General features: G+C 56.3%; 1 protein-coding gene across 1 annotated transcript in view; it reads right to left on the minus strand.

The window, feature by feature from the left end:
• The window catches only part of LOC119968024 (macrophage-capping protein-like), a 30,780-nt gene that overhangs the window by 6,959 nt on the left and 10,606 nt on the right, over window positions 1–13,215 (minus strand). Inside the window, exons 2-4 of the mRNA XM_038801127.1 lie at window positions 12,065–12,243; window positions 8,987–9,141; window positions 3,776–3,803 (exon numbers count right to left, since the gene is read on the minus strand). Of these exons, the coding sequence (XP_038657055.1) occupies window positions 3,776–3,803; window positions 8,987–9,141; window positions 12,065–12,243 (362 nt within the window). The remainder of the gene's footprint in view (window positions 1–3,775; window positions 3,804–8,986; window positions 9,142–12,064; window positions 12,244–13,215) is intronic.

Below are 13,215 nucleotides of genomic sequence, written 5' to 3' on the forward strand. Positions count from 1 at the left end.
TAACCCCATCGACACCCCCTCCCAATCCCTCTCCCCCCATCGAAACCCCCCTCCCAATCCCTCTCCCCCCATCGACACCCCCTCCCAATCCCTCTCCCCCCATCGACACCCCCTCCCAAACCCTCTCCCCCCATCAACACCTCCTCCCAATCCCAATCCCTTTCCCCCCATCGACACCTCCTCCCAATCCATCTAACCCCATCGACACCCCCTCCCAATCCCTCTCCCCCCATCAACACCTCCTCCCAATCCCAATCCCTTTCCCCCCATCGACACCTCCTCCCAACCCATCTAACCCCATCGACACCCCCTCCCAATCCCTCTCCCCCACATCGACACCTCCTCCCTCTCCCTCTCCCTCTCCCTCCATCGACACCTCCTCCCAATCCCTCTCCCTCTCCCCCCATCGACACCTCCTCCCAATCCATCTAACCCCATCGACACCCCCTCCCAATCCCTCTCCCCCCATCGAAACCCCCTCCCAATCCCTCTCCCACTGACCCCATCGACACCTCCTCCCAATCCCTCTCCCTCTCCCCCTATCGACACTCCCTCCCCCATCGACACCCCCTCCCAATCCCTCTCCCTCTCCCCCCATCGATACCTCCTCCCAATCCCTCTCCCTCCCCCCCCATCGACACCTCCTCCCAAATCCTCTCCCTCTCCCCCCATCAACACCGCCTCCCAATCCCTCTCCCTCCCATCGACACTCCCTCCCAATCCCTCTCCCTCTCCCCCCATCGACACCTCCTCCCAAACCCTCTCCCTCTCCCCCCATCAACACCGCCTCCCAATCCCTCTCCCTCTCCCCATCGACACCTCCTCCCAATCCCTCTCCCTCTCCCCCCATCGACACCTCCTCCCAATCCCTCTCCCTCTCCCCATCGACACCTCATCCCAATCCCTCTCCCTCTCCCCCCATCGACACCTCCTCCCAATCCCTCTCCCTCCCCCCCCATCGACACCTCCTCCCAATCCCTCTCCCTCTCCCCCCATCGACACCTCCTCCCAATCCCTCTCCCCCATCGACACCTCCTCCCAATCCCTCTCCCTTTCACCCCATCGACACCTCCTCCCAATCCCTCTCCCCCCATCGAAACACCCTCCCAATCCCTCTCCCTCTCCCCCCATCGACACCTCCTCCCAATCCCTCTCCCCCATCGACACCTCCTCCCAATCCCTCTCCCCCCATCGACACCTCCTCCCAATCCCTCTCCCTCTCCCCCCATCGACACCTCCTCCCAATCCCTCTCCCCATCGACACCTCCTCCCAATCCCTCTCCCCCCATCGACACCTCCTCCCTCTCCCTCTCACCCCATCAACACCTCCTCCCAATCCCTCTCCCTCTCCCCCCATCGACACCTCCAATCCCTCTCCCCCATCGACACCCTCCTCCCAATCCCTCTCCCTCCCCCCATCGACACCTCCTCCCAATCCCTCTCACCCCATCGACACCTCCTCCCAATCCCTCTCCCTCTCCCCCCATCGAAACCCCCTCCCAATCCCTCTCCCCCCATCGACACCTCCTCCCAAACCCTCTCCCCCAATTGACACCTCCTCCCAATCCCTCTCCCTCTCACCCCATTGACACCCCCTCCCAATCCCTCTCCCTCTCCCCCCATCGACACCTCCTCCCAATCCCTCTCCCCCCATCGACACTTCCTCCCAATCCCTCTCCCTATCACCCCATCGACACCTCCTCCCAATCCCCCTCCCTCTCCCCATCGACACCTCCTCCCTCTCCCTCTCCCTCTCACCCCATCGACACCTCCTCCCAATCCCTCTCCCTCTCACCCCATCCACACCTCCTCCCTCTCCCTCTCACCCCATCCACACCTCCTCCCAATCCCTCTCCCTCTCACCCCATTGACACCCCCTCCCAATCCCTCTCCCTCACCCCATCGACACCTCCTCCCAATCCCTCTCCCTCTCCCCCCATCGACACCCCCTCCCAATCCCTCTCCCTCTCCCCATTGACACCTCCTCCCAATCCCTCTCCCCCATCAACACCTCCTCCCAATCCCTCTTCCCATCGACACCCCCTCCCAATCCCTCTCCCTCTCCCCCCATCGACACCTCCTCCCAATCCCTCTCCCTCTCCCCCCATCAACACCCCCTCCCAATCCCTCTCCCTCCCCCATCGACACCTCCTCCAAATCCCTCTCCCTCTCCCCATCGACACCTTCTCCCAATCCCTCTCCCTCTCTCCCCATCGACACCTCCTCCCAATCCCTCTCCCTCTCTCCCCATCGACACCTCCTCCCTCTCCCTCTCCCCCCCATCGACACCTCCTCCCAAACCCTCTCCCTCTCACACCATTGACACCTCCTCCCAATCCCTCTCCCCCCATCAACACCTCCTCCCAATCCCTCTCCCTCTCTCCCCATCGACACCTCCTCCCAATCCCTCTTCCCATCGACACCCCCTCCCAATCCCTCTCCCTCTCACCCCATCGACACCTCCTCCCTCTCCCTCTCCCTCTCCCTCTCACCCCATCGACACCTCCTCCCTCTCCCTCTCCCTCTCCCTCTCCCTCTCACCCCATCGACACCTCCTCCCTCTCCCTCTCCCTCTCACCCCATCGACACCTCCTCCCTCTCCCTCTCCCTCTCACCCCATTGACACCCCCTCCCAATCCCTCTCCCTCTCACCCCATCGACACCTCCTCCCAATCCCTCTCCCCCCATCAACACCGCCTCCCAATCCCTCTCCCTCTCACTCCATCGACATCTCCTTCTGGCCCTCTCTCCTTCACTTTCCCCCTTCCACACACCCAGAATATTCACCTCAACCTCCCTCCTGAGGCAGCGAGTTCCACATTCTGGCACCTCTCAGGGGGAAGTGGTGGCTCCTGAAATCCCCATGAGGTGTATTGTCAGGGCAGTGACACAGTGGTTAGCACTGGCTGCTTCACATCGCTGTTGTGCATTTCCCGTGTCTTGTCTTTTTCTATGGCTCTGTTCCAATTGTGACAGTCTGTGAGTTTGCCCTAATTTCTTTTGATATCTATGTCCTGATGCTCAGACTCCCAGGTATCAATGATACAACCAGAAGGTTCAACCAGCAAAGAGCTAAACACCAGTTAGTTAGTTCAAGGTCAAGGGTATTTAATTTACACACAATTAATCATGCAACATAAACATTACTAGTGAACTACACCTATCGACTAAGACAACCTGTACTTAACTTCGGGCACCCGGCCTAGGTCAGAGAAACAGTGGCCGCTGTTCAATTCTGGATCTATCGGGTCCGAAGGAGTAACTGCTGCTCAGCTAGGCTCATCCGTCTGGTAGTGAATGTTGAACTTTGACTCGCTTCTGCTGTTGCTGCGATTGGCGATGGCTGTGTCCAGGGTACCCGGACGGAAAAAAGAGCGAACATATGGCGAACTCTTCCTTTACACTCGGGGGGGGATTTTTTGCGCTGTTTTTGGGCGGTCCTTCGATTTGGGCCTCACTAATTGGGTGATCCCTGATCACTCCGTTCGATTCCTTAGCCAATAAGTGGGCGGGGATCTGGATGGCTGGGCGTGGCCCAAGCGGTCACTGACCCCGTTGTTTGCGTTTCCCTTGGACAGGGAGTGGCGCCGAAATGTCTGGGACTGTCCCGGTTGCTGGAGTACCAGCCCTTTGTTTTGGTGAAGCTGGGCCATCACAGGCTAATCGGCCCCATTAAAATGCTAATTGGACGGAGATTCGATACCGTCTGGGCTTCCTGCTGACAAATATACATTTCAGGCTCTCAGCTGCCTGAGTCTTGGCTTGTCCATTTTACCCATCAGGCTTAGCCAGTTTCTCTGTACCTAGTTGGAAGTGGTCATCCCAGATGGCTACAGCGCCAGGGGCCCGGGTTCAATTCCGGCCTCGATGTCTGTGCGGAGTCTGCACGTTCTCCCCGTGTGTGCGTGGGTTTCCTCCGGGTGCTCCGGTTTCCTCCCACAGTCCAAAGACGGGCAGGTTAGGTGGATTGGCCGTGATCAATGTGCGGGCTTAAGGGATAGGGCAGAGTTGGTGGGCCGGCACAGGATTTACTTTTGGAACGACAATGCAGACTTGATGGGCCGAATGGCCTGCTTCTGCACTGTAGCGATTCTATGGATGACCGAATAAGTTATGTTTGAGGCCCTAAAGTTCTGGTCTCGCTCAAAAGTGAAAATATACTCGATGCACCAAACTACTGAACACTTTCGTAATCTAAAAGATCACTCAAGCCGGCCACTCTCATGATAAATCTATACCCAACCTGTCCAACCTTTCCCTTCGCCAACTCTAAGCTCTGGTAATAATCTTGCAAATAGTTCTTGCACTTTTTCCAGTGTCTCAGTAGTGTTTTTTTATATTATTGAGACGGCAACTGTGCAGAGTGACTCCCAGTGCGATACGGAGATGGGAACTGTGCACAGTGACTCCCAGTGTGATACAGAGACCGGAACTGTGCAGTGACTCCCAGTGTGATACAGAGACCGGAACTGTGCACAGTGACTCCCAGTGTGATACAGAGACAGGAACTGTGCACAGTGACTCCCAGTGCGATATGGAGATGGGAACTGTGCACAGTGACTCCCAAAGTGATACAGAGACAGGAACTGTGCACAGTGACTCCCAGTGTGATACGGAGACAGGAACTGTGCACAGTGACTCCCAGTGTGATACAGAGACCGGAACTGTGCACAGTGACTCCCAGTGTGATACAGAGACAGGAACTGTGCACAGTGACTCCCAGTGTGATACGGAGACAGGAACTGTGCAGTGACTCCCAGTGTGATACAGAGACAGGAACTGTGCACAGTGACTCCCAGTGTGATACAGAGACAGGAACTGTGCGCAGTGACTCCCAGTGTGATACAGAGACCGGAACTGTGCAGTGACTCCCAGTGTGATACAGAGACAGGAACTGTGCACAGTGACTCCCAGTGTGATACAGAGACAGGAACTGTGCACAGTGACTCCCAGTGTGATACAGAGACAGGAAATGTGCACAGTGACTCCCAGTGTGATACAGAGACAGGAACTGTGCACATTGACTCCCAGTGTGATACAGAGACAGGAACTGTGCACAGTGACTCCCAGTGTGATACAGAGACAGGAACTGTGCACAGTGACTCCCAGTGTGATACAGAGACCGGAACTGTGCACAGTGACTCCCAGTGTGATACAGAGACAGGAACTGTGCACAGTGACTCCCAGTGTGATACCGAGACCGGAACTGTGCACAGTGACTCCCAGTGTGATACAGAGACAGGAACTGTGCACAGTGACTCCCAGTGTGATACAGAGACAGGAACTGTGCACAGTGACTCCCAGTGTGATACAGAGACAGGAACTGTGCACAGTGACTCCCAGTGTGATACAGAGACAGGAACTGTGCACAGTGACTCCCAGTGTGATACAGAGACAGGAAATGTGCACAGTGACTCCCAGTGTGATACAGGGACAGGAACTGTGCACAGTGACTCCCAGTGTGATACAGAGACAGGAACTGTGCACAGTGACTCCCAGTGTGATACAGAGACAGGAAATGTGCACAGTGACTCCCAGTGTGATGCAGAGACAGGAACTGTGCACAGTGACTCCCAGTGTGATACAGAGACAGGAACTGTGCACAGTGACTCCCAGTGTGATACAGAGACAGGAACTGTGCATAGTGACTCCCAGTGTGATATGGAGACCGGAACTGTGCACAGTGACTCCCAGTGTGATACAGAGACCGGAACTGTGCACAGTGACTCCCAGTGTGATACAGAGACAGGAACTGTGCACAGTGACTCCCAGTGTGATACAGAGACAGGAACTGTGCACAGTGACTCCCAGTGTGATACAGAGACCGGAACTGTGCACAGTGACTCCCAGTGTGATACAGAGACAGGAACTGTGCACAGTGACTCCCAGTGCGATACGGAGATGGGAACTGTGCACAGTGACTCCCAAAGTGATACAGAGACAGGAACTGTGCACAGTGACTCCCAGTGTGATACGGAGACAGGAACTGTGCACAGTGACTCCCAAAGTGATACAGAGACAGGAACTGTGCACAGTGACTCCCAGTGTGATACAGAGACCGGAACTGTGCACTGTGCCTCCCAGTGTGATACAGAGACAGGAACTGTGCACAGTGACTCCCAGTGTGATACAGAGACAGGAACTGTGCACAGTGACTCCCAGTGTGATACGGAGACAGGAACTGTGCAGTGACTCCCAGTGTGATACAGAGACAGGAACTGTGCACAGTGACTCCCAGTGTGATACAGAGACAGGAACTGTGCGCAGTGACTCCCAGTGTGATACAGAGACCGGAACTGTGCAGTGACTCCCAGTGTGATACAGAGACAGGAACTGTGCACAGTGACTCCCAGTGTGATACAGAGACAGGGACTGTGCACAGTGACTCCCAGTGTGATACAGAGACAGGAACTGTGCACAGTGACTCCCAGTGTGATACAGAGACAGGAACTGTGCACAGTGACTCCCAGTGTGATACAGAGACAGGAACTGTGCACAGTGACTCCCAGTGTGATACAGAGACAGGAAATGTGCACAGTGACTCCCAGTGTGATACAGAGACAGGAACTGTGCACAGTGACTCCCAGTGTGATACAGAGACAGGAACTGTGCACAGTGACTCCCAGTGTGATACAGAGACAGGAACTGTACACAGTGACTCCCAGTGTGATACAGAGACAGGAACTGTGCACAGTGACTCCCAGTGTGATACAGAGACAGGAAATGTGCACAGTGACTCCCAGTGTGATACAGGGACAGGAACTGTGCACAGTGACTCCCAGTGTGATACAGAGACAGGAACTGTGCACAGTGACTCCCAGTGTGATACAGAGACAGGAACTGTGCACAGTGACTCCCAGTGTGATACAGAGACAGGAACTATGCACAGTGACTCCCAGTGTGATACAGAGACAGGAACTGTGCACAGTGACTCCCAGTGTGATACAGAGACAGGAACTGTGCACAGTGACTCCCAGTGTGATACAGAGACAGGGACTGTGCACAGTGACTCCCAGTGTGATACAGAGACAGGAACTGTGCACAGTGACTCCCAGTGTGATACAGAGACAGGGACTGTGCACAGTGACTCCCAGTGTGATACAGAGACAGGAACTGTGCACAGTGACTCCCAGTGTGATACAGAGACAGGGACTGTGCACAGTGACTCCCAGTGTGATACAGAGACAAGAACTGTGCACAGTGACTCCCAGTGTGATACCTCGGGAACCCTGCCGTCCCTCAAGTTAACTCCCTCCATCTGTCCTCTTGTCTGCTCTTCTGCATTGACCTGTGGCCCCTACCCCCTTGCCTGCACGCCCCGTGATGCTTCCCTCGGCCCCACTGCCCGTCCTGCTATATTGACCCTTGTCCTCTGCCCTCCCCCCCCCCACCACGCTGCTGCCTTCATTGTGGAGTCTGCTCCTGCTCAGACTGAGCTTTCAGTCTCTCCCTCAGGCTCCCTGTGTGAGGGAGGAGCTGGCTCTTTGAGTCTGGGAAGAAGGCCAAAGGCTCGAGGCCTGTGGATTGAGGAACCACCACTCTCACATCGGCTGGCAATGTTTCAACTGGCCGTTCCTTCCTCTTTTCCTCAATTCTACCTTTGTAATTTGGCATGTTATGGCTTCTGGAGGAGGTTTGACACAGAGATTGTTTCACTGAGAGACTGGGTAAATGCCAGGCACACACATCCTGCTCAATAATCTCCAGGTGTTCCACTCTGAGGAACATAAATACTGGAACACGATAGACAGGGTGTGAGGGGGTGGGGTGGGGGAGCGACACACACAGACTGACCCTCTGACAGCACAGCCCTCCCTCAGTACTGACCCTCTGACAGTGCAGCACTCCCTCAGTACTGACCCTCTGACAGTGCGGCACTCCCTCAGTACTGAGCCTCTGACAGTGCAGCACTCCCTCAGTACTGACCCTCTGACAGTGCAGCACTCCCTCAGTACTGACCCTCTGACAGTGCGGCACTCCCTCAGTACTGACCCTCTGACAGTGCAGCACTCCCTCAGTACTGACCCTCTGACAGTGCGGCACTCCCTCAGTACTGACCCTCTGACAGTGCAGCACTCCCTCAGTACTGACCCTCTGACAGTGCAGCGCTCCCTCAGTACTGAGCCTCTGACAGTGCAGCACTCCCTCAGTACTGACCCTCTGACAGTGCAGCACTCCCTCAGTACTGACCCTCTAACAGTGCAGCATTCCCTCAGTACTGACCCTCTGACAGTGCAGCACTCCCTCAGTACTGACCCTCTGACAGGGCAGTACTCCCTCAATACTGCCCAATGCGAGGCTAGACCCGCTCCGGCAGTTGAGAATGGCGGTGTGTTAGGTCGGAGAGGGAGGTGATTGAAGGTTACAATTCCGATGTTCACTCAGCCTGGGGAATACAGTGATAATATAACCCTATCTTACCTCATCTGAGATCTCCCACAGTGACTATCCTCCTGGCCACCATCGATGTAGAGTTCATCAGTATCTTGTGGTAGTATCAGAGAGGTTGAGGCCATTTGGCCCTTCATTGCGGTGCTAGATCTTTGAAATATTTGGTCAAATTGGTCTCAAGGGCCTGCTGGTCCCCATGGGGCCTGTAAATGGTCCCAGGAGCTGTGAGGCAGCAGTGCTAACCACTGTGCTACTGTGTTAACCCATCTTTGTATGGTGTTAAACTCCACAACATTCCTCTACTCCCAGCAGTACTCCCTGCTAACCTACCTTGTTACTGTGGTGAACCACTGTGCACTTGTATTAGGAGATGTACGGTAGGACTAGCACTACAGGTTCGCCGGTAGCCCCTGCCGGCTAACTCCGCCCACAAGGAGGAGTATAAATATGCGTGTCCCCCATTGATCAGCCATTTCGCCAGCTGCAGTCGGAGGCCGCGCATCTGAATGCAATAAAGCCGCAGTTGTACCCGATCTGAGTCTTTCGTGCAATTGGTTGTCCATCAGTTACTGAGGCCTCATGGCGGGTGACTCACCTGGTATTTGATGCCACTTGGGAAGTAGGTCATGAAAAGGTCGCTCTCGTTGCCCTGGACCTCACGGTGCTGGACGGGCCTACCCTGCAGGCTATCATCCAACTGGGTGGCAAAGAGGGCGCTGGCTCCCTTCTCATCGGATGAGGCCTTTTCACCTGGTCAGGGGCAAAATAAACAGGTATTCACTTCTGTCCTCAATGACTTTCACACAACTGAAGATTGTTCTGAAGCAACAGGGAGCGAGGCCAGAAAAGGAGCAGAAATGTTCCCATATTGGTAAAGGGATAAATATTCACCTCCGGACGGGTGAGGCTCCTCCAATGTTCCAACTTCATGCGACCATCAATTCACACGAGACAGAGAATAGAAATCAACTGTGGCTTTAATCGACTAGAACAGTGCCTGCCTGCGACTGGTCAGCACTGAGAGCCGCCTACAGGGCAGCTGCTCTTTATACCTCCCCTCAAGGGGGCGGAGCCTGGGGCGGAGCCCACAAGGTCACCAACACGATACAATCAGTGTAGTACTGTACAACGGCCCATAATACGTTCGCCACATAAATTCAAATAGTGGCTGAGGAATATTTCTACCAAGAGTCGTACCTTAAAAGATTTCATTGCTGACAGTACAGCACTCCCTCAGTACTGACGCTCTGACAGTGCGGCACTCCCTCAGTACTGACCCTCTGACAGTGCAGCACTCCCTCAGTAGTGACCCTCTGACAGTGCAGCACTCCCTCAGCACTGACCCTCTGACAGTGCAGCACTCCCTCAGTACTGACCCTCTGACAGTGCAGCACTCCCTCAGCACTGACCCTCTGACAGTGCAGCACTCTCTCAGTACTGACCCTCTGACAGTGCGGCACTCCCTCAGTACTGAACCTCTGACAGTGCAGCACTCCCTCAGTACTGACCCTCTGACAGTGCAGCTCTCCCTCAGTACTGACCCTCTGACAGTGCAGCACTCCCTCAGTACTGACCCTCTGACAGTGCAGCACTCCCTCAGTACTGATCCTCTGACAGCCCAGCACTCCCTCAGTACTGACCCTCTGACAGTGCAGCACTCCCGCAGTACTGACCCTCTGACAGTGCGGCACTCCCTCAGTACTGAACCTCTGACAGTGCAGCACTCCCTCAGTACTGACCCTCTGACAGTGCAGCACTCCCACAGTACTGACCCTCTGACAGTGCGGCACTCCCTCAGTACTGAACCTCTGACAGTGCAGCACTCCCTCAGTACTGACCCTCTGACAGTGCAGCACTCCCTCAGTACTGACCCTCTGACAGTGTGGCACTCCCTCAGTACTGACCCTCTGACAGTGCGGCACTCCCTCAGTACTGACGCTCTGACAGTGTGGCACTCCCTCAGTACTGACCCTCTGACAGTGCAGCACTCCCTCAGTACTGACCCTCTGACAGTGTGGCACTCCCTCAGTACTGACCCTCTGACAGTGCAGCACTCCCTCAGTACTGACCCTCTGTCAGTGCGGCACTCCCTCAGTACTGACCCTCTGACAGTGCAACACTCCCTCAGTACTGACCCTCTGACAGTGCAGCACTCCCTCAGTACTGACCCTCTGACAGTGCAGCACTCCCTCAGTACTGACCGTCTGACAGTGCAGCACTCCCTCAGTACTGACTCTGTGACAGTGCAGCACTCCCTCAGTACTGACCCTCTGACAGTGCGGCACTCCCTCAGTACTGACCCTCTGACAGTGCAGCACTCCCTCAGTACTGACCCACTGACAGTGCGGCACTCCCTCAGTACTGACCCTCTGACAGTGCGGCACTCCCTCCGTACTGACCCTCTGACAGTGCGGCACTCCCTCAGTACTGACCCTCTGATAGTGCAGCACTTCCTCAGCACTGACCCTCTGACAGTGCAGCACTCCCTCAGTACTGACCCTCTGACAGTGCAGCGCCCTCAATACTGACCCTCTGACAGAGCACTGGGTGCTATGGGAGTGACAGTGTGAGGCAGCTGGATTAACATCAGTAGAGATACAGTCAGTAACACAGGGTGCTGGGGTGCGGGGTTACTGAGTGACAGTGTGAGGGAGCTGGATTACCATCAGTAGGGATACAGTCAGTAACACAGGGTGCTGGGGGAGAGGGGTTACTGAGTGACAGTGTGAGGGAGCTGGATTAACATCAGTAGAGATACAGTCAGTAACACAGGGTGCTGGGGGGAGAGGGGTTACTGAGTGACAGTGTGAGGGAGCTGGGGGAGAGGGGTTACTGAGTGACAGTGTGAGAGAGCTGGATTAACATCAGTATAGATACAGTCAGTAACACAGGGTGCTGGGGGGAGAGGGGTTACTGAGTTACAGTGTGAGGGAGCTGGATTAACATCAGTAGAGATACAGTCAGTTACACAGGGTGGTGGGGGAGAGGGGTTACTGAGTGACAGTGTGAGGGAGCTGGGGGAGAGGAGTTACTGAGTGACACTGTGAGGGAGCTGGGGGAGAGGAGTTACTGAGTGACAGTGTGAGGGAGCTGGATTAACATCAGTAGGGATACAGTCAGTAACACAGGGTGCTGGGGGGAGAGGGGTTACTGAGTGACAGTGTGAGGGAGCTGGATTAACATCAGCAGAGATACAGTCAGTAACACAGGGTGCTGGGGGAGAGGGGTTACTGAGTGACTGTGAGGGAGCTGGGGGAGAGGGGTTACTGAGTGACACTGTGAGGGAGCTGGGGGAGTGGCTTACTGAGTGACAGTGTGAGGGAGCTGGGGGAGAGGGGTTACTGAGTGACACTGTGAGGGAGCTGGGGGTGCGGGGTTACTGAGTGACACTGTGAGGGAGCTGGGGGAGAGGGGTTACTGAGTGACAGTGTGAGGGAGCTGGGGGAGAGGGGTTACTGAGTGACAGTGTGAGGGAGCTGGGAGAGAGAGGGGTTACTGAGTGACACTGTGAGGGAGCTGGGGGAGAGGGGTTACTGAGTGACAGTGTGAGGGAGCTGGGGGAGAGGGGTTACTGAGTGACACTGTGAGGTTGCTGGGGGTGCGGGGTTACTGAGTGACAGTGTGAGGTTGCTGGATGCTGTAGGGATACAGTCAGTAACACGCTGCCTCTTACCATGCCAGATGTGTAAATGGGCCCTCTCCTCATCGCGGTGAAGGACCAGGTAAGCATCGCCGGTGAAAAAGGTGCCGAAATTGGATTTGGGGACTGGCACCAGCTTCATTTTCTCCACCCTCCAGACTCGAAGGCCTTGCTGTTCACCGGCCTTATCGAAGCACGTATCCACACCCATACTGTCACCAGGAAAGAGAGAGGCACAGTCAGCTCAATTGGCAAATCAGTTGGACATATGGATTTCCACATGAGCCACACTGAAACACTCATCCATCCATCGAGGATTGACTACTGCTGCCCACCATGACCGGCGTCCCAACCTCCACCGTCCGCAGTCCCCAGTTCCTGCTGCCCACCTTGACCGGCCTCCCACCGTCCGCACTCCCCAGTTCCTGCTGCCCACCTTGACCGGCGTCCCAACCTCCACCGTCCGCAGTCCCCAGTTCCTGCTGCCCACCATGACCGGCGTCCCAACCTCCACCGTCCGCAGTCCCCAGTTCCTGCTGCCCACCTTGACCGGCCTCCCACCGTCCGCAGTCCCCAGTTCCTGCTGCCCACCATGACCGGCGTCCCAACCTCCACCGTCCGCAGTCCCCAGTTCCTGCTGCCCACCATGACCGGCGTCCCAACCTCCACCGTCCGCAGTCCCCAGTTCCTGCTGCCCACCATGACCGGCGTCCCAACCTCCACCGTCCGCAGTCCCCAGTTCCTGCTGCCCACCATGACCGGCGTCCCAACCTCCACCGTCCGCAGTCCCCAGTTCCTGCTGCCCACCATGACCGGCGTCCCAACCTCCACCGTCCGCAGTCCCCAGTTCCTGCTGCCCACCTTGACCGGCCTCCAACCGTCCGCAGTCCCCAGTTCCTGCTGCCCACCTTGACCGGCCTTCCACCGTCCGCAGTCCCCAGTTCCTGCTGCCCACCTTGACCGGCCTCCCACCGTCCGCAGTCCCCAGTTCCTGCTGCCCACCTTGACCGGCCTCCCACCGTCCGCAGTCCCCAGTTCCTGCTGCCCACCTTGACCGGCCTCCCACCGTCCGCAGTCCCCAGTTCCTGCTGCCCACCATGACCGGCGTCCCAACCTCCACCGTCCGCAGTCCCCAGTTCCTGCTGCCCACCTTGACCGGCGTCCCAACCTCCACCGTCCGCAGT

Source organism: Scyliorhinus canicula, chromosome 6 (assembly GCF_902713615.1).
Source record: "Scyliorhinus canicula chromosome 6, sScyCan1.1, whole genome shotgun sequence".
Classification (NCBI taxonomy): domain Eukaryota; kingdom Metazoa; phylum Chordata; class Chondrichthyes; order Carcharhiniformes; family Scyliorhinidae; genus Scyliorhinus; species Scyliorhinus canicula.